The 17838-nt window shown below is 64.4% G+C and overlaps 2 protein-coding genes across 5 annotated transcripts; both read right to left on the bottom strand.

The window, feature by feature from the left end:
* Positions 1-38: 38 nt before the first annotated feature.
* On the bottom strand, positions 39-7736 carry PLEKHG5 (pleckstrin homology and RhoGEF domain containing G5). Of its 4 annotated transcripts, none has more exons than XM_065696570.1 (20): positions 7666-7736; positions 6459-6588; positions 6221-6323; positions 6080-6140; positions 5911-6002; positions 5702-5838; positions 5517-5635; positions 3930-4115; positions 3629-3799; positions 3456-3551; positions 3324-3374; positions 3067-3216; positions 2881-2991; positions 2667-2816; positions 2446-2583; positions 2148-2267; positions 1934-2066; positions 1539-1860; positions 689-1465; positions 39-608 (listed from the first exon to the last, which is right to left on the bottom strand). In XM_065696570.1, the coding sequence occupies exons 2-20, from the start codon at positions 6499-6501 to the stop codon at positions 599-601; spliced, it is 2970 nt and encodes a 989-aa protein (XP_065552642.1). In that variant the 5' UTR covers positions 6502-6588; positions 7666-7736; the 3' UTR covers positions 39-598. The 4 variants fall into 4 exon arrangements, with proteins under 4 accessions (XP_065552642.1, XP_065552641.1, XP_065552640.1 ...); XM_065696569.1 differs by lacking the exon at positions 7666-7736 and having other exon boundaries at positions 1539-1672; positions 1745-1860; positions 6459-7166; XM_065696568.1 differs by lacking the exon at positions 7666-7736 and having other exon boundaries at positions 6459-7172.
* A 4048-nt stretch (positions 7737-11784) lies between these two features.
* NOL9 (nucleolar protein 9) lies at positions 11785-17809 on the bottom strand. The gene is made up of 12 exons (XM_065696646.1): positions 17580-17809; positions 17287-17512; positions 16972-17099; positions 16756-16894; positions 16173-16269; positions 15582-15679; positions 14782-14943; positions 14299-14587; positions 13515-13626; positions 13092-13269; positions 12411-12544; positions 11785-12087 (listed from the first exon to the last, which is right to left on the bottom strand). Exons 1-12 carry the CDS (start codon positions 17772-17774, stop codon positions 11959-11961), a joined length of 1887 nt encoding a protein of 628 aa, XP_065552718.1. The 5' UTR covers positions 17775-17809; the 3' UTR covers positions 11785-11958.
* Positions 17810-17838: the final 29 nt, after the last annotated feature.

Raw genomic sequence — 17838 nt, 5'->3', positions numbered from 1 at the left:
ATGGTGCCACCGGGGCCAAGGGAGAGGCGAGGCGGAGCGAGCGTGCACCAGCTGGGTTTATTGCTTGGCCCGGATACGGCGCGTGACACGGGACAGCAGCCATTGCTCCGGCCACCGCCGCGGCTTCCACGCTCCGGTCCCAGGCGCTGCCACCCGCTGCCATCATCCCAACCCCATAGGGCAAACCTCGGTCCACAGCCATCCCCTCCTGCCCCAGCCTCCTCCATGCGCGCCCTCGGCACCGTGCCCCCGGCGCCACAACCCTCTCAGCACCTTCCCCGCTCACCACCACCAACGTCATCACCCCCTCCTCGCCCCCCACCTCTGATGCACCATGGGGCAGCTGAGCCCCAACCAACAACCCTCATCCCTGCGGACGAGGGTTTGGCATGAGCCATGCCCCTGCGCCCGGGAGGCGCAGGCAGCCCCGTGCCACCGTGCCCAGGCTATGTCCTTCCTGAGGGGGCTGATCTGCATCCCCATCCGTGTCCCCACTGGCGTGACCTCCCATCGCCCGGCCTCAGCGTCACACTCCGGTTGGAAGCGGGAGCAGCTCCTCGGCGCAGCCGTACATCCATCCCCACCGCTCCAGCGGCTCTCAGACCTCCCTGCAAGACAGGGAGAGATGCCCTCAGTGCTGGCACCCTGGCACCGGGGAGCAACAGAGCATCCTCCAGCAGCCACATACGAGGCTGTCAGCGTGGAGTTGAGCAGCAGCGTGGTCCGGATCCGGTAGAGCTGCGCCAGCGTCAGCTTGCGGTGCTGTGCTGACTGCGGGTCCGAGAGGGTCCGGCGGGCAGCAGGCAGGGGGTTGTGACCGAGCTCCCTCGGAAGGGACATCGGGCGCTCTGCCGGCTCCTCTGGCTCCGAGAGCTCCGAGGTGGAGCTGCCGCTGCTGCCGGGGGCAGCTGGGGGGCTGGCGGCTTGGTGCGGGGTAGTCCGGGGGGGCCCAGGGCACAGGTCAGAGAGGCTGCGGCTCTGGCTGAGGGGGGCCGGGGGCCCGGGGCGCAGGAGCTGGGGCAGGTTGGCCTCCGACTTGGACTTGAGCACCCTGGTGGGGCAGGGCAGGAGCTGCACCGGGGTCTGGCGGCGCAGGCGGGGTGAGGGGGGCCGTGGGGCTGGGGGGGCAGCGTGGGGCTCGCGCCCCTCCTCGGGCTGCTGGCCGAAGTCCCGCAGGGAGGTGGGCGAGAGCGTGCCATAGGCGCTGTCGATGGAGGACGAGCGGCAGCCACTGCCCGGGGAGGCCGTGCCGTGGGGCAGGGGGACAGGAAGGGCACCCGCAGGCAGCTCCCTGGGGGGGGTCTCGGAGGACGTGGGGGTCCCGGCGCTGATGGAGGTGCTGGTGCTGATGGAGGAGCCGTCTGAGGCTGAGCTGAAGGGCCCCGTGTCCCAGTCCGGGGAGGAGAGCGCATCACCGCCGTCCGTGGCCACCACGGCGAGGGTCTCGGTGGAGCCGTCGGATGGGCTGTAAGGGAGAAGGTGGTGAGGAGGGGGCTGTGCTGGGCTGGGGGTCGCGGGGTCCTCCCCCTGCCTCCTACCAGCGCTGCGAGTCGGGGCTGGCGCTGCCGCGGCGCAGGATGGTTGGGGAGCTGGCAGCCGAGGCATCGCTGTCCCCATCCTCCTCCTCCTGCTCCTCCAGGCGCCGGCGCTGCCGCAGCCGCTGCAGCAGGTTCTGGGGACACGGAGGCATCAAGGGAGGCTCGGGGCGGCCGCAGGACCCCCGCCCGCCCTCCTCGCCCCTCACCTGGGCGTTGCGCACCGCCTCGACCCAGCCGCGGCACAGGGACTGCCCGCTGGCCTGGAACGTGTAGGCAGCCACGGCGCTCCCCAGCTCGTTCAGGTAGATGAGGAGGAAGGAGCCTGTGGGCAAGGCGCATCAGCAGTGCCCAGGGACCCCCCCCTCGCTGCCCCCATCACCCCCGGTGCTGCTCACCCGGGTCCCTGAGCTCGCGGCACACGACCTTGTCCACCAGCAAGGGCTGCCGGACCACCTTGGTGCGCTCAGCCTTCTTGAGGGGCTTGGTGATGAGGAAGAGGTCGGTGAAGAGGAAGCAGTAGACGTCCATCTGGGGAGGGGAGAACGGGGCTGTGGGTGCCGGCCGGGGCGAGCGGGCAGGGGCCGGTCTCCCCGTCCCCCTTGTCCTCACCTTGCTGTCTTTACCTTCCCGCATCCGCAGGCTGCCCTCGAGCAGGAGCTGCCGCGTGTCCTCCGGGGACGTGCCGGGGATGGGGGCCGTCAGGTCCAGCCTCAGGAACTCCTTCAGCAGCTGCCGGGATCCCCGGTGTCAGCGGTGGCGTGGGGTAGCATGGCATGGCAGAGGGTGGCATGACAAGGCATGGCATAGGGTGGCACAGCATATGGCACAGGGTGGCGTTAGGTCACAAGGGGTTACAAGACACTGGGTGACGTGTTACGGCGTGGCAGCTTTGCCGTGCCCAACCTACCTTGTCCACCTCATCCGTGCTGCCCTCCACCACCTCATAGGCATCAATGCGGCTGAGGATGGCGGCCAGGCGCTGCCGCTCCTGCCGCTGGCGCATCCGTGAGTTGACGTCGTTGATGAAGCGCTCCACGGAGCCAATCTGTGCCCGGGTGGTGGTAGGGTCAAAGGAGGGGGGACACCCCACAGCACACCCCACACCACCCCGGGTCCACATCCCCTTACCATGGCGGTGATGGCATCGCGGGCACGTGGGTCATCCGTCTTCTTCAGCACAGACTTGAGGAGCAGCGGGTACTTGGTGAGGCGCTGGTGGGGTTTCACCAGCATGTCGCTCAGCTTCAGGCGGCTGCACTGCTCGTGCTTCTCGGCCCACTGTGGCACGCAGGAGTCAGACCCACACCGGTACCCCACACCGGCCCCTGCCCGCTCCCCTTACCGTCACATAGGCGCGGAAGAGCTCGCTATCCCGCAGCAGCGTCCGCATGTACTCCATGCAGCCCTCCTCCTCCATGCAGTACCGCACGTAGGGCTTGAAGAGGGACCCGAACTGGGGAGCGCAGCGGGGTCACCGCAGGGCACAGCATGGCACAGCCCCACCGCGGCATGGTGTCCCCCCACTCACCGCCTTGAAGCCGTCGAGGAAGTCGACAGGGTCAAGCAGCGCCCCGGTCCTGCGCGCCTTGGCCAGCACCGGGGCCATGACGCCGCGCCACAGCTCCCGGTGCAGCCGGATGATCTCCCCGATGTTGCTGAAGAGCCGCTCGGCGTCCACCTGTAGTGAGGCCGCGGCTGCGTGGGGATGGCACCTCACCCTGCCGCGGCCAACCGCGGTCCCAGCCCCGACCTGGGCATCCCCATCCCTGCAGCCCCATCCCTCACCTCGCAGAGCAGCCCCGACTCCTGCAGGTTCAGCAGGCAGCAGAGGAAGAGCTGCAGGGACAGAGAGGGAGCCGGTGGGGTGCAGCCGCAGCCCCGGCCCCCCGCCGCGGCCCGGCCATCACCATCACTCACGTCGGTGATGACTTTGAGCTTGCGGATGTAGGTGGCCTCGGTGTGCAGCAGCTCCCAGATGGCTTCCTGCTGGTGGCACTGCCGGCGCGACAGGGCCTGCGGGGCTGAGCGTCAGCGCCATGTCGGTGGTGGGGCAGCGCCGCCGCGGCCCCCCCGGTGCCCCCCGGCCCTACCTCCGCGCCATGGATGATCTGCTGCCAACTGTCCTCCAGCGCCAGCCCGGCCTCGTCCCCGTCCTCCTCCCAGGAGTCGCGGTCGAAGCGGAGCTGCGGCGGCAGCTTGGGCAGCCCGAAGGTGCCGTAGGCGTGCAGCCGGCTCGCCAACTGCTCCAGCTTCTCACTCTCCTGGCCGAGAGCAGGGGGCACAGCAACCAGTGCCCGTGTGCCACGGACCCCTCACCCTGCCCCGCGGAGCTCCAGCGCCCCTGGAGGGACCCATCCCCGCGCTCCCTCCTCATGCCCACGTCCCACCTACCCGCCCGAAGGAGCCGGCGCTGGTGCCGGAGCCGAAGAAGCCGCTGAAGCGGCTGGCGGCGCGGTTCTTCCAGGTATCGGTGCCATTGGCAGGCAGGGAGCCACCGGCGTGCGGGGACGGCTCGGGGCTGGGGATGCTGCTGTCCCCCAGGAACTCCGTCATGTTCTTCCTCCGCCGGCCCGGAGCCTGCAGTGGGGACACAGCCGGTGTCCCCGTGGTCAGCGCCCGGCACCGTGCCCAGCGCGATGCCTCAAGCAGGGCTGACCGTGAGCACCCACGGGGCAGGCAGGCACCCAGAGGGCACCCCCGGCCACGGTCCCCTGCCCGCACTGACCTGCCTACCTGCATCCCGGGGGCGCAGGGCCCCGGGTGCTGCCCGGCGGAGCCCAGCTGGTCAGGGGCAAGTGGCGCAGGGGCTCAGGGCATCCCACGGGATGCAGGAGCCCCTCCGAGCCGCCCAGCCCCGCTCCCAGCCCGGACGGTGGAGCCGGACCCGGGCAGGCTCCTCCGAAACAAAAGGAGGTGGGGCCAGTGCCGAAAAACCGATTTCCCCCTCGGCAGATAAGCTAACCAGAGCCAAACAATTCACCGGCCGACATCAAAGCCCCCGGCTGGCCGCGGGAGCTGGGTTACGGCCAAGCAGCTCCTGCCGCCCCGGCACCGCTGCACCGGCCTCCTCCTCTATCCCTGCGATGCGGCTGCTGCCATCATCCCGGCACAAAGGGCAGCAAAGTGGGGCTCCCCCCCGCCGCCAAGCCAAGGTCACGGCCATGCTGCTGCCACCGCCGCCGGCACAGCCGCACGCCCTGCCACGTCCAGCGTGGCCCCATCCCTGTCACTCACCGTGCTGCCGTGTCCGCAGAAGCCCCGGCTGCTGCCTGCCCCATGGTCCCCGTGTGGCTCAGCTCCTGGCTGCCCCCAGGAAGGCTGAAAGCCCTGCATCCATGGCTGGTTGCCCACTGGCCCCCTCGCCCCACTGGGGCCGTGCTTGTCCTGCAGCCAGGCATTGTAGTGCTGGACACGGGAGGCCACCAGCCCTGGCCACACGGCCAGTGTGGAACGCTCTGGGGCTGTCAGAGTGGGGCCAAGCACCGCGTCCCCACTGCAGCCTGCTCCCACGGGGAGTGGCGGCCAGCCCAGCCCCACGCCTTATCTGGGGCCAGGGTCCATGGGGCAGGACCGAGCTGTGCTCAGCAGTTGTCAGGGGCCGTGATGAGAGCAGGACCAGCAGCCAGGGCGAGCCTTGTACCAGGGCGGCACAGAGTGGCTGCCATCGCCAAGGGGCTCCTGTTTGCTCCGGTGCCAGCCTGTACATGGCACAGCCACAGGGCTGGTGCTGCCGGCTGAGCTGCCACACCTAGCACAGAGCACTGCCCATGCACAGCCACCATGGCACAGCCAGGAGCCAAGCTGGCTCCTGGGGGCTCCAGGAGGTCTTCAGTGACACCACGCAAGGCTATACAGGAGACACCATCCCTATGTAATCCTATGTATCCTATCTCCCCAGCCAGGATGGCTACACGGGGGTTGCATGCTCTGCCACCCCCTCCCCAAGTCCTCCCCTCCGTGGCTGTCCCCAGCACTCACCACGCTGTCAGCGCCCTCCCGTTGTCCTGGCACCGTGCTGGCAGGGTGCACGATGGGCAGAGCGGCCAACCTGGCTTCCTGCACTGCCTGCTCCACCTTCAGCTCATCCCCGGGCTTGGCTGCGGGAGCAGGGGGTGGTCAGGGCCCCGCGGCACAGCCGAGCCCCCCGCCGGGCCCCGGCGCACCTCTCACGCGCAGGTAGTGCCCCCCGAAGCGGAACGCCTCGAAGTGGAGCGAGAGCGGCGTGTGCGACTGCTCCAGGTACACGTCCACCCTGCCCGGCTCGATCGCCTTCCTCTCCAAGACCGGCAGCAGCACCTCCCTGCAGGGACAGGAGCCCCGTGTCCATCTATCCCTGCACCGCTCCCTGCAGCCCCATCCCCAACGCGCTCACCCCAGGGATTTCTTCTTTGCGGCCGGCACGATCTCTGCCTCGACGTTGATGCTGAGGTCAAACTTGAGGGTGAAGCACTCCTTGCTGGGGTCCTAGGGGAGGCAGCATCACTCACACATGTGGCCCCCCTGCCTGCGGAGCACCCCAGGGAGAGGGGCCGGTGCCTTACGTCCGTGTGCCGGCGCCGAGCCTTCTTCTTGGGCAGCTTCAGCGCTGAGCTCCTCTGCTCCCTGTGGGCACAGGGCAGACAGGGTGACAGGGGCAGGGTGGGTTGGGGACATGGAGGGGACACGCAGGGCCCGGGGCTCACCCTCTGCTATCGGCGGGTCCCTCCTCCTCCTCCTCCACATCAGAGGCAGGGCTGGTGCGTGGTGGGCATGAGCGTGTTGACATATTGCGGGCCAGGATGGAGCCTGCAAACGGGCACTGGGATGGGCTGTGCCAGCACCGCAGCCCTGTGCTGGCCCCGGCTGCTTCCCACTCGGAGCCCTGCACCGTGCCGGCCCCAAGCGCATCCCGCTGGGATGTGGAGCCGGTGCCCAGCTCACCTGGCGGGGGCAGGTCAAAGCGGATGTGTCCATCGCAGTGCATGGCGCCGTGCAGGCGGCCGTCGCAGAGCTCACACAGGCTGAGGGGGCCGCCGCAGCTCAGCCGCCGGCACTCCGCATGGTGACACACCTGCGGGCACACGCTCGGCTCAGGCGCAGCCCGAGCAGCAGCACCACGGGCAGCGGGGACCCCCCCTCCCATCCCAGCTGGTGCTGGCTCATGGGCAACACCGAGGCCAGAGCGGGCACCACGAACAGGGTACGGGAGGTTCTGCGCCGTCGAGCGCCCTCCCTGCTCCACCGCACGGAGCCGGGCGCCGGGGAACGCGGCCCATGCCCAAGCACGGAGGTGACAGCCGGGGGCCAGGCACCTGCGCCTGTGCCTCCCGCACCTCCCGGTGCCCGCAGCCGCCCCTCGGCGCTGACGGGAGCCGCGGCCCTGCGGCAGGACGGAGGAAGCGGGTGTCTGCCGCAGAACAATGCTCGAGCCCGGCGCGTTTCCTCCCATTGTGTGCTGGCCGCGGCCGCGGCCCCGGCCCCGCCGGGCATTCACAGCGGGTTATTTTTAACCCCCCCGGCGGGGCCCCCAGCGCCGTGCAGGGCCCGTGACCCCCGCGCAGCGCCCGCCCCAACGGGGGCTCCAGAGCCGCGCTCCGATGCCCGCGGGGCCGGCGGCCTCTCCGCAGCACCGCCCGTGTGTTGCGGTGTCACCGGGGGACCCCCATCGCTGCGCGGGGTGCGCGGGGCTGCGGGGGGGAGCCAGCCCTGCCCCGGCTCGCCTGCGGCGCTGCGCTGCTGCGGCGAGGAAGCGCCAGGAGCTGCAGCCACCGCCGCTTCCTGCCCCCCTTCCTCGGGCGCTGCTGAGGTCAGAGCTGAAGCGCTCCCCGAGGGGCCACCAGCCCCCTCCAGTGCACCCAGCACCAACAGCGCCCAGCAACGGCCTACTATGGGCCACAAGGCAGCTCCCCCCCATCAGCCCTGCCCCACACTGCTGGCCCCGGCAACGCTTCTCTCCCCCCATGTGCCCCAGGCCATCCCCATCGTGGCCATTGTGGCGACTGCAACATGGAGAGCATGGCCATGGGCTCCAGGCAGTGACCACTTGCTTGGTGGGCACTCCCAGGGCCTTCGGCAGCTGCCCTGGAGTGAAGGGGATGCGATGCAGGACAAGCCCCCACCCCAGCCAGGACCCCTCGCCCCACGCTACCTTCTGGTCACCATCAGGGGGTCTCTGATATCAGTGTTGGGGTGGTCCTGGTGTGCCCCAAGGCAGCCACAGCCCCGTGCCACGTGTGCCCCACCGGCACCGGCTCTGCCACCCCAGCCGTGCAAACAAAGCTCCGTGGCACACCTCCAGCACAGCTGGGCTGCTGCGGTGCCAGAAAGACACCGCCCGCGGCGCAGGAGCACTGGGACTCAGTGGGAGCCGCAGAGCGGATCCAGCCTGGCCCTGCATCCAGCCAGCCCAGGGGGGAGAGAAGGGACCCCAAATCCGCTCTGGCATCACGTTAGCGAGTGGTGGAACAGACGGGCTGCAGCGGATTAGCCCCAGTCACGCCAGCCACAGGAAACAGGCCGGGGGGCACACTGGCCGTGCCACGGGGCTTTGGGTTGGGCACAGCCACCCGCTGCCCCTCTGCATCCGTCAGACCAACACCGTTCGGCACTGCTCGGTGCCACGCAGCAGCCCACGGCACCCACCTTGGCCGCCCTCCTCTCGCCAGAGCAGTCGGGGTTCTGGCAGCGCAGCACCGGTTCCTCTGGTGAGCACGGCTCGGCTGCGGGAGAGAGCAGGGGTCAGTGCCAGGGTGAGCCCCTCCAGCCCCCCTCCTGGCCGTGCCCAAGCAAAAGCAAAGCACACGGGCTTAAACAAGGCTGAAAGGGAGGAAACCCCTGCCCAGGAGCCGGCGCTGCATCCCCGCACCGCGCATCCCCTGGCACCCGGACCTGGCACCCCCTGCCTGGCACCCCAAATGGCAGGATCGGGACTCGGACCTGCCCCAGCTCCCCTGGGGCTGGCACAGACGGGGCTGCAGCAGCAACACTGAATCAGCCACTTGCCAGCCCCCACGGGGGCTTAGGAGCCACTTTAAGCTTTGACAGTCAAATCGGCCTTAGGGACAAATCCTATTTTGAAGGCTTTTGCTATGTGTCGCGCCTAATCGTTTAAAAATAACAGACTGCAGGGCGCTTGCAGCAAGGGAAGAGCAAGAACAGCCCCGCGATGGAGCCCGTGCAGAGGCCGGGCTGCGTGGCCAGCGCAGGGGCTTCCCCCACCGCGCTGCTCCCCTCTCCCGCATCCCTTCAGCCAACAAAACCGGCACCCCCGGCGGCACAAGCGGGACCGCGGCCAAGGCTGGGGCTGGGCTCAGCCTGCGGGAAAACCACCTTTGGGGGCAGCGCTGCTCCTGCCCGGAGCGGGGTTCGCAACCCGGACGGTCCGGACACCCCGGGCCGGGCCGGCGGCCCCAGCTCCCGGCCAGGATGCGGTGCAGAGCAGGAGCCTCGGGCAGGGGGAGCCGCTGCGGCTGCCCCCGCGGCGGGAGCACAATGAGGGCTCTGTGGCCGCGGCCGCCCCGCCGGGCTGGGCCGGCCCCCGCCGCCGTTTCACTTGACCTATCGGGAATAATAACGGGATAAAACGAATTCCTTCGTGCACCCAAGGGGAAGTTTTCCCGACTCACCAGAAAAGCGAGGCCAGGCAGAGCTGGCAGCAGTGCCAGGGGACAGCCCCACGCCGCAGCCACCGGCACGGCCGGAGTCAAGGGGCTCTTCCCCAGTGGCTTGGAGCAGGAGGGGCTCTGGGTCCCCACCAGGCACTTGGGCTGGATCCTTCCCCCATCACCTCCTCTATGAGACAGCCACCTCCTCCTGCTCCTCCTCCTGCCAGCTCTGTGATCGCACCCGGCTTTCCTGGTGATGGCAAATGAGTTTGGAACTGGACCACCCTTGCTCCAACTACACTGTTTCAGGTGCCTGTCTTGGTTGGGAGGGAGCAACGCCAGTGGTACGAGGCGGTGTGCTGAGCACTCCCTGCTGTACCTGCAGCATCCTCACAGCATTCCCTACAGCAACCCCACCGCATCATCCTCACGCCATTCCCTACAGCAACCCCACCGCATTCCTGCTCCAGCTACCACTTCTGGCCCCTCACACTTGATGTCAGCAGGATTTAGGCCAAGCGCTGCTGCCCGCACCCCCGTGGGTCCCCAGGCACCTACCCCCGAGCTCCTCGCTGATGTCCAGGCTGGAGCTCCAGGAGAAGCGCTCCACCGCCCCATACTCCAACCCCGCCAGCCCGGGGGGCAAAGCCTCCAGCTCGTAGGCACCGCGCTTCTTCCAGTACAGAAACATCCCGGGCTGGCAGCCGGGGGGAGCCCCCCGGAGCCGTGCCCGCCCCGCCGGGGCCACCGGTGGCACTAACGGGGGGAGCCCGGCTCCGGCTTTAAGAGCGGATCCCGGTGTCCGGACAAGCACCGCATTGAGGCCGGCGGCCGGGAGGCGCGGGGCGGCGGAGGGTGCTGCTGGAGGCTGCCCAGCGCCCGCGCGGGGGGCACACAAAGGGCCTTTCTTCAGCCTCCTACAGACATTGCACGAATTTCACTTTCCGCCGTCTATGAAAGGCATCGGGCGCGGGGACAAGACGCGCTTGTGAGGAGAAGAATACGCACCAAGAGGGGGCTGTGCAGCGGCTCCGCCGCCCGACGGCTTTTGGGGGGGGGGGGGGGGGCAGGAATGTGCCGCCCTGAGGCCTGGATGCACCCCCGCAGCCGTGGGCATGGGAGAGGGTCCCCTCTGCTGAAGCCAAGCAAACCTGAAAGCACCGGAATGGGCTCAAAAAACCCATAAAGGACCAACTGTTGTCCTGCCCCACGGAGAACTCCCTAAACACGGGAAACCAAAGCCCTCAGCCAGAATGCAGCCGTCCCAGCCCCAAGTTATCAGCACTGACAGCAGCTTCTTGGATGCTCTGAGTGCCCTTTGACAGATAACGTAGCCAGACATTAAGTGGGATGCTGCAACTCCAAAGCCCCCGGACATCCCAGCCCGGTGGCCCTCTCCCCCTCTGGAAAGAGCCATGGCGAGGGCCAGCAGCCAGCATGGTCCCCTGTGCCTGAGGCCCTATCTGGGGGCCACCAGTGCGTTTCCTTCCCTGGAAAGGTCCAGAACTGGACCCTGGGGGCTTGGCACAAGCACATGGGGGCTCCTCAATTGCCCCCAGCTCCAAGGGGGGACCCCAGTCCAGGCAGTGCAGGGTCCAGGGACACTCGGCCCCGGAGGGTTTTGGCACCGAGCATTTCACCGTCACCTCTCGCCCACCTCACCTCTCCTGGTGCCTTTTCCACCCGTGACTCCAGCTCCCGCCTCGCCGGGGATCTTCCTGCGCAGCGGCCCCTGTATTTGTTTTAGGCGCTGGTCAGGTCGCCAGCCAAGTCCTTCCTTCACCGCCAGACCCAGCCAGATGGGGATAATTAGGCCTAGATTAAGTTAAAGCTTTAACTCTTTGAAAGGCAGCAAGGGCGCAGAGCCCGGCGCAGCTCTGTCCCCTCCCCGCTGGTCACCCCCTTCATTTGTCCATTGACAGGTACCAGGAGTGCTACGGAATAGTCCCCAAAACCCAGATAAAGGCATGTTTTGGGGATCACTCACACCCGCAGCAGCCGGTAGCAGCCAGTACTCGGTACAAGCACAGTGCATCCCTTCTTCCTCCGCAGCGGAGGCTGCCACCGGCCTTGGGTCACTCGGGAGCACATCACTGCCCAACAGAGCACTGGAAAAGAGTAAAATGCATTGAGGAGTAAAATGAACGACTGAAACTCCAGAGTTTCAGCGGGGCACAGCACGGGGCAAGAGTCAGGCGAGACCAAGCACCCCAGCTCCTCCTGCTCCTTTCAGCCTCTTCCCACAGGCACAACCCATCTGGGCAGAGCTGAGCAATGCATCAGAGCTCTCCCCAGACCTGTGCTGGAGGGGCTGAGCTGGAACTGCAGCAGCAGGGCTTGCGGCCAGCGCTGGTGCGAGGCAGAACGAAGCAGGGCCATGGCCACAGCCCGGCGGCAAGCAGCTGACTCCCTCCAGCGGCTCCACTCGAGGAGAGAGGGTTTTGCCGTTCACTCCTTCCTTGCCAAGCACCCGGCGGTCCTGCAGGGACAGAAGGACGAGCGCACGCTCTGCCCAAACCACACACACTCCTGTCCCCATGGACTGCTCCCGACACCAGAGCTGGCCCAGGCTGGGCTGCAGCCGGAGACCCGCAGTGCTTCCGACAGTCACTACGGCCCCTTAGCCAGCACAGGCTGCAGAAGGAATTCAAACCAGACCCATGTTCAAATAGATATTTATTACAAAACACCGAAATACAAATGGAAACTATAAAACAATATCAAAACCGGACGCGCTGCGCATCCACAGCCAGAGCTCGCTGGCATCCAGCACCTCTGTGACTGCTCCGGGCTCCACACAGAGCAGAAGGAATCCCGCAGTCTGAGCCCATGAGGCTCTAGTCATAATCACACTCGAACGCGTACTCCCTCCTCTTGAAATGCTTCTTCTTTTTCAGCTTTCCAGAGCCTAGGATGCTGTAGTTATAATCGGATGTGACATAGGGGATCTCGCCCTCGACTCCTTGCTGGGAAGAGGGGAATCAAAACCAGAAGCAATTTAGGAGCTCAAATCTTTAACAGGATACTCGTATCTTAACGTTCTCGTTCTGGAATGGGACGCACTGTCCTCTGTATAGACTGACAGAGCTGGCTGGTGAAAAGCAACAAGCTGTCACCAAATAAACCCCGCTCTGGTATCTGAAACACGAGAGGAACGCTCTCCTCTCCCTTGTTTCTATGCCTTAAGCACAGTTTCCTGCAGAGATAACCTTCTGCTGATGCCCAGACATGTCAGGAAAGCTGCCAGCCAGCACTCAGCCACTTCTCCCTCTTCCCATGCAGCCCCTACCTGGCCCACAAGAACGCAGTTGGGAATAGCAACATTGCCAAGGAGCAGACAATTCACTTGTCTCAGGCTCTCCGGAGGCACCGGTGTCAGAATGTGGTACAGCTTCTTCTCCATGTCAACCCCTCGGACAATTCCTGAGGAAAAACCAGGCATTATTCTCTTACTTCACCCCTCTTGTTCAGTTGCTTGGGAAAACACAGGCAGCTCCATCACCCCAACCTAGCTGTCAAAACATGCCCCAGCTCTGGCTGGGACAGTGAATTTCCTTCCTAGTAGCTGGTGCAGTGCTGTGCTTTGGCTTTAGCTGAGAATACGCTGCTGGCATTGCTGTTGCTCAGTAGCACCTACCCTGATAAAGAACGTCTGGGAGTCACCCAGAAGACCACTACTTGGGTTGGGCTGGGTATCACTCAGCAGGTGCTGAGCAATTGTATTGTGCATCACTTGTGTTTATCGGTTTTCCTCTTCCCTTTTAATTTTACACTCTCTCATTTCCCTTATCATCATCATTATTAGTAGTATTATATTGTACTTTAGTTACTGCTCTTATCTCAACCCGTGGCTTTTACATCCTGCCACTCCTCCCCATCCCACCTGTGTGCTGCTGAGCTCCTCCCTGGGTCTAAATCACACCACCACGACAGGCACGCACACAGCCCAGGGTTTCCCATGCTGGCTCACCGAAGCCAAGGCAGTCACAGACTGGTGTCTGTGTCAGCAGCACTGGCCCATCAGTTTGGCATCTGATCTCATCCGGTATCCTACAGAGCCCGACCCAGCTGGCGTTCACGGCATACATGATGTTGGTAGGAGCAACGTCGGTGTGAATAACCCTGAGGGCAACGGCACTGAAAGGTACCTGAGTGGGTTAAAAAGAAGAAGGGAAACCCAGCCATCGTCTCAATGTCTCAGCATCAATTTAACTGAGTTCCGAGATAAAACAGTGCCAAGTACACAAACCCTAGGAGCTCCCAGCCCTCTCCCCCAGGAGTTCCCTCTGTGGCAAACACCAACAACCGAGCACACAGAAAACATGCGCAGCACAAGCAGAACTGCCCGTTACCCCCAACAACACCCCCGAGCCCTTCAAAGCCACCCGCGTACCTGGTATGGCGTGAGGCTGTGCAGCGGAAGCACGGCGCCGATGTCCGGGGCCTGCAGCTGGCCCAGGTAGCCCAGCATGGACATGTCCCGCAGGATGCCGCTGTGCACTCGCCTGGAAAAGCACCGCAGCACGTCAAGGCAAGGCAGCGTCACACCACAGCTCCCACCGGATCCCCCGGGCAGCCATGCACTCCTAGCTGCTGTTTCACATGAGTTCAGCTCTTAAAGCTTCTACTGTTGAAAGAAACAGAGAGCTACGCTTTTATTACCTCTACGAAATCACAGGGTTCAGGGCATTGTTTCAACTTTAAGGAGTCATTAATTAGCAGAGGAGGTGGTTTGTTTTCCTTTAAACAAAGTCTGTTCTTAGGTAATGGCTTCCTTCGCCAGCACCGATGCCCACACACCTTTTAGTCAGGCAGCTGGGCACCGAGTAATGCATTTGTTCTCTTAAACAGCTCACTAGAGAAGGCAGAGTCAAAAAAGGCACTCGAAACTGGCAACAGAGACCCCAGGTTCAGGGAAGGAAACATTCCAGAGCTGTTCAAAGCATCAGAGAAATCACAAAATAACGTGATCATCACGTAGGTCTGTAAACAACAGGTAACGAACCTCCCGATTAGAAACAGAAGTGCCATCATAGTCAATCGTTCCAAGTGGAAACGCCAAACATAACCCCCCAGTGAGCAAACCAGTGAGCTCTGACCAACCTAATGGACCAAAGCCCTTCAGGTTTTGTTAAGCCCGATGCCCACCACCACCCAGCACCAAACTTTCTACTTACGCTTCACCTGCAACCCCTGCTCGAGGGAATTCCGGATGGACGTACAGCAACTTGAACTCGGGAGCCGAGGCGTCTTCCTCCCCTTCTGAGGGCTTCCAGCTCTCCCCTCCATCCGTACCCAGCTGCTTGCACTTGGCCTGCTGCTTGCCCTTGGTGTAGAGGCCAGGAGTGAGGTGAACATACTCCGGGGTGAGCGGAGCCATGGCCTTCCAGTCGTAGACATCCATCTGCACAATGTGACTGGGTGACAACAGCCGGATGATATCAATCAGAAGCAGCAACCCCTCACCTTTAGGGAGCAGAGAAAACACGATTGCTGCTGCCACATAAACAGGTCACAACACTGCTGTGGAAGAGCAGCGCTAGCTCCAAGGGGGAAGCTGTACTTTCTGGTTCTGCACTCTACAGAAAGCACGCTAATGTACCACTGTGACCATCACCTTCCTCTGCACCACTTCTTGCGAGCACATTTATCCTGGTTACCTTTCACCCAGCCCATGGTGTTGATGATTAAAGGCACTTCCTTCTTGTAGGAGCTGAACACGTACTTCACCACATCGAGGTACCTCTCTGTGTCCTGCTCACAACTGGTCTGCCCATAATACACCATCTTGCGTGGGGTCTCTTGGTGGGTGAATGGTGGACCTGGAAAGGCAAGCAGCAAACCTCTAGTAGCTCCCACAAGACAAACCAGAAACTCCCATCCCTGTAGCACCTACACAACCCCTTCCAAAAGAAATCCGTCCTCTTTCCACATGCAAACAGCCCTGCTTGTGCAGCTTCTTGAGAGTTGACAAACCACCCAAAAAGCAAACCACATCCTGGTCACATTTGTCACCCAAATGCACCGGACCACAAACACCAGTGATTCCTCTGGCTCTAGGGGTGTTTTCACACCCCTAATCTGCATGGATGTGCTTTGCATCCCACACGTTAATTCTATTTATGGATCCTAACACCTGGGAAATGTTTGCTCAAAGAGACATTTGGAACGGGAAAGGCTGCAAATCCACTTTGCCATGCTGCAGCCTCTGCTACCACCTCCCGAACAATGTTCTTCTCCCTTTCCAACAGGAAGAACAAGCAGGGAGAACAGCTCCATGGTACTCAGTGAGACTTTCACCTGGAGCTTGGCTGCCCCGAGCAAGAGAACTTTGGTTTATTTGCTATAGGCACCCTGTGACAGAGGCAGCAACTTCCCCTAAAGCATAGGCTCTGCTCAGAAAGCACTTGTGGCACTGAAACAGCTTTCTGGAAACTGCAGAGAACAGCAAAACGCTTACCAAGAACTGGCTCCGTCACGCTGCTCAGTGACACGCATCCCGGCGGCGTAAACTCTGTCTGACCTATGTCACATTCCATGTATTCAACCGAGGGAAGGCTGCAGGGAGAGAAGCCCACACGTTAACAGCCACAACCTGATCACCAAGCTTAAGTGATTGAACACCATCAAACCACCACTTGCCCCCCTCCCTTTATCCAGTAAGAACACAAAGGGCTCGCTTACGGCTCAGTATTACACTGCAATAGCTCCAAACCCAGCCAGCTTTAAGGGAGGCAGCTACAGCAACCATCAGAGGTGGTCCTGACCAGTGTCCCCCCTCTCCCGCACTGAGACCAGCCGTCTGATGAGAAACTCCATAAGCTTCATTTTCAGCATGCAGAGGGCAGGAGAAGCAGCTTCTACCCCTTGTTCTGCCCAAACCCTTTAGATACCCACAGATTACAACTTTGTGCTTGTTTTCCAGCGTTCAAACCGCCAGTTTCCTACTGAACCCTAACTGCCTGGTGTCAAGTTAGCTCCCATACTCCACAGCCACGCAGCAGCATCCCTCCTCCGCCCCACACAGGGCGTTTTACACGCGCAGACTCACCGATTCAGTAAGAGGTTCATCAGGTATCTGTTAAACGTCGATTTCCCCGTGTTCTTCGGGCCACACACCAGAACCACAGGCACTCCTTCATCTTCCTCTGGAAAAACAAGCGCACTGTGAAACGCACCGATGCTGCCGGTTACCCCAACGCCTGCCGTCACAGCCATGGGGCAGTGACAGAAGCCCCCCAAACCCACGGACTCGGCGGGCTGATGTGCTTGGTTACACAAGGAGCACAAGTGTGCCAGTGTGAAGAACAGAGGGTGCCGAACCGAGAAGCAAGCCCTGGCACCACAACCCAGCCCGTAGGAGCCCCAGCTGCCCATGTGCCTTAGATGTCAGTGGGTAAAGGGATGCTTTTGCTGCCCACAGAAGAGCAAAATGAGCGTCCTGACGCCGCACCGGGAAGTGCCTTTGCATCGGCGCGCTGCTCATGTCAAGGAGAGGCAGGGAGGCGCAGCCCCACGGAGGTGATGCACGGCCTCGAGCCTCCCGCTCCTCGGGAGGAAGCCGTCACCCCCAACCCCTGCCTGCGACGGGATGCGCTCCCCGGGAGCCTCGGCGCCCTTCCCCACGGCCTCACCGCAGCACGCCTGGATCAGCTCCTGCAGAGCCAGGCCCATGCTCTCGGACACCAGCAGCCCGCGCTCGGGGCTGCACTTCACGATGCCCACCGACGCCAGCACCGCGTCCTCGGCCGTGAAGCTGGGTTCTTCCTTTTTCTGCGGGACACGGGAGCACGCTCAGGGCGCTGCGCACGAGGGGCTCGCACCGGCGTCGCGACCCCTCGGGGCCTCACCTCGGGCTGGAAGAGCCGTGACAGCGGCGGGTGGCTCAGCAGGAACCGCGTCACCGGCGAGTCCAGGTGCTGCAGCAGCACCACGGCGCCCTCGGGGGAGAACCGCGCCATCGCCTTCACCCGCGCCTCTGCAACGGGGCACAGCGCCGCGCTCAGCACGCGAAATGGCGGCCGGCCCGCACCGAGCGCACGCGAAATGGCGGCCGCCCCGCACCGCCCCGCACGCACGCGAAATGGCGGCCGCCCCGCACCGCGCCGCACGCACGCACGCGAAATGGCGGCCGCGCAGCCCGCCCGCCGCGCTCCCGCACTCACGGCGGCGGACGCGGTGAGCCCGCAGCGCTCCGCGGGCCGCGGCCCGCAGCTGCCGGAGGTCGGCGTTGGGCGGGCGCTCGGCGGGCAGCGCCTCCAGGCTGAGCGAGCAGTGCGTGGCCGGGGAGAAGAGCGGCAGCGCCGGCTGGTGCGAGCCCACGGCGAAGCCCAGGATGCGGACGGCGCCGTAGAGGCAGCGCAGGCGGCACTTCCCGGTGAAGGTCAGCGCCTGCGGGGGGACGCGGTGAGGATGCGGCGGCGCCGGGATGCGGGGCGCAGTCCCGGGGCCCGCTCACCTGCCGCGGCGCCAGGAGCAGCACAGCGGAGCCCTCGGCCGCCTCCACGGCCGCCAAGCCCGGCTCCGCCGGCGGCACCATACCGGCGCGGGCGAAGGAGGCGGCGAACTCCTTCCAGGCCGCCTCCACCCGGCTCCTGCCGCGGGTCGCGGCCCGCCGGGCTCTGCGGGCCTGCGTGCTCCGCCGCGCGGACATGGCCGCCGCGGCTCCCTCCGCCTCCTCCGGGGCCGCCCCCCCGGGGCGCGGCGCCGCCCGCCCC

This window comes from Lathamus discolor, chromosome 16 (assembly GCF_037157495.1).
Source record: "Lathamus discolor isolate bLatDis1 chromosome 16, bLatDis1.hap1, whole genome shotgun sequence".
NCBI lineage: Eukaryota > Metazoa > Chordata > Aves > Psittaciformes > Psittacidae > Lathamus > Lathamus discolor.
The sequence above is the reverse complement of the archived record's forward strand: the minus strand, read 5'-3'. Positions and strand labels throughout refer to the sequence as shown.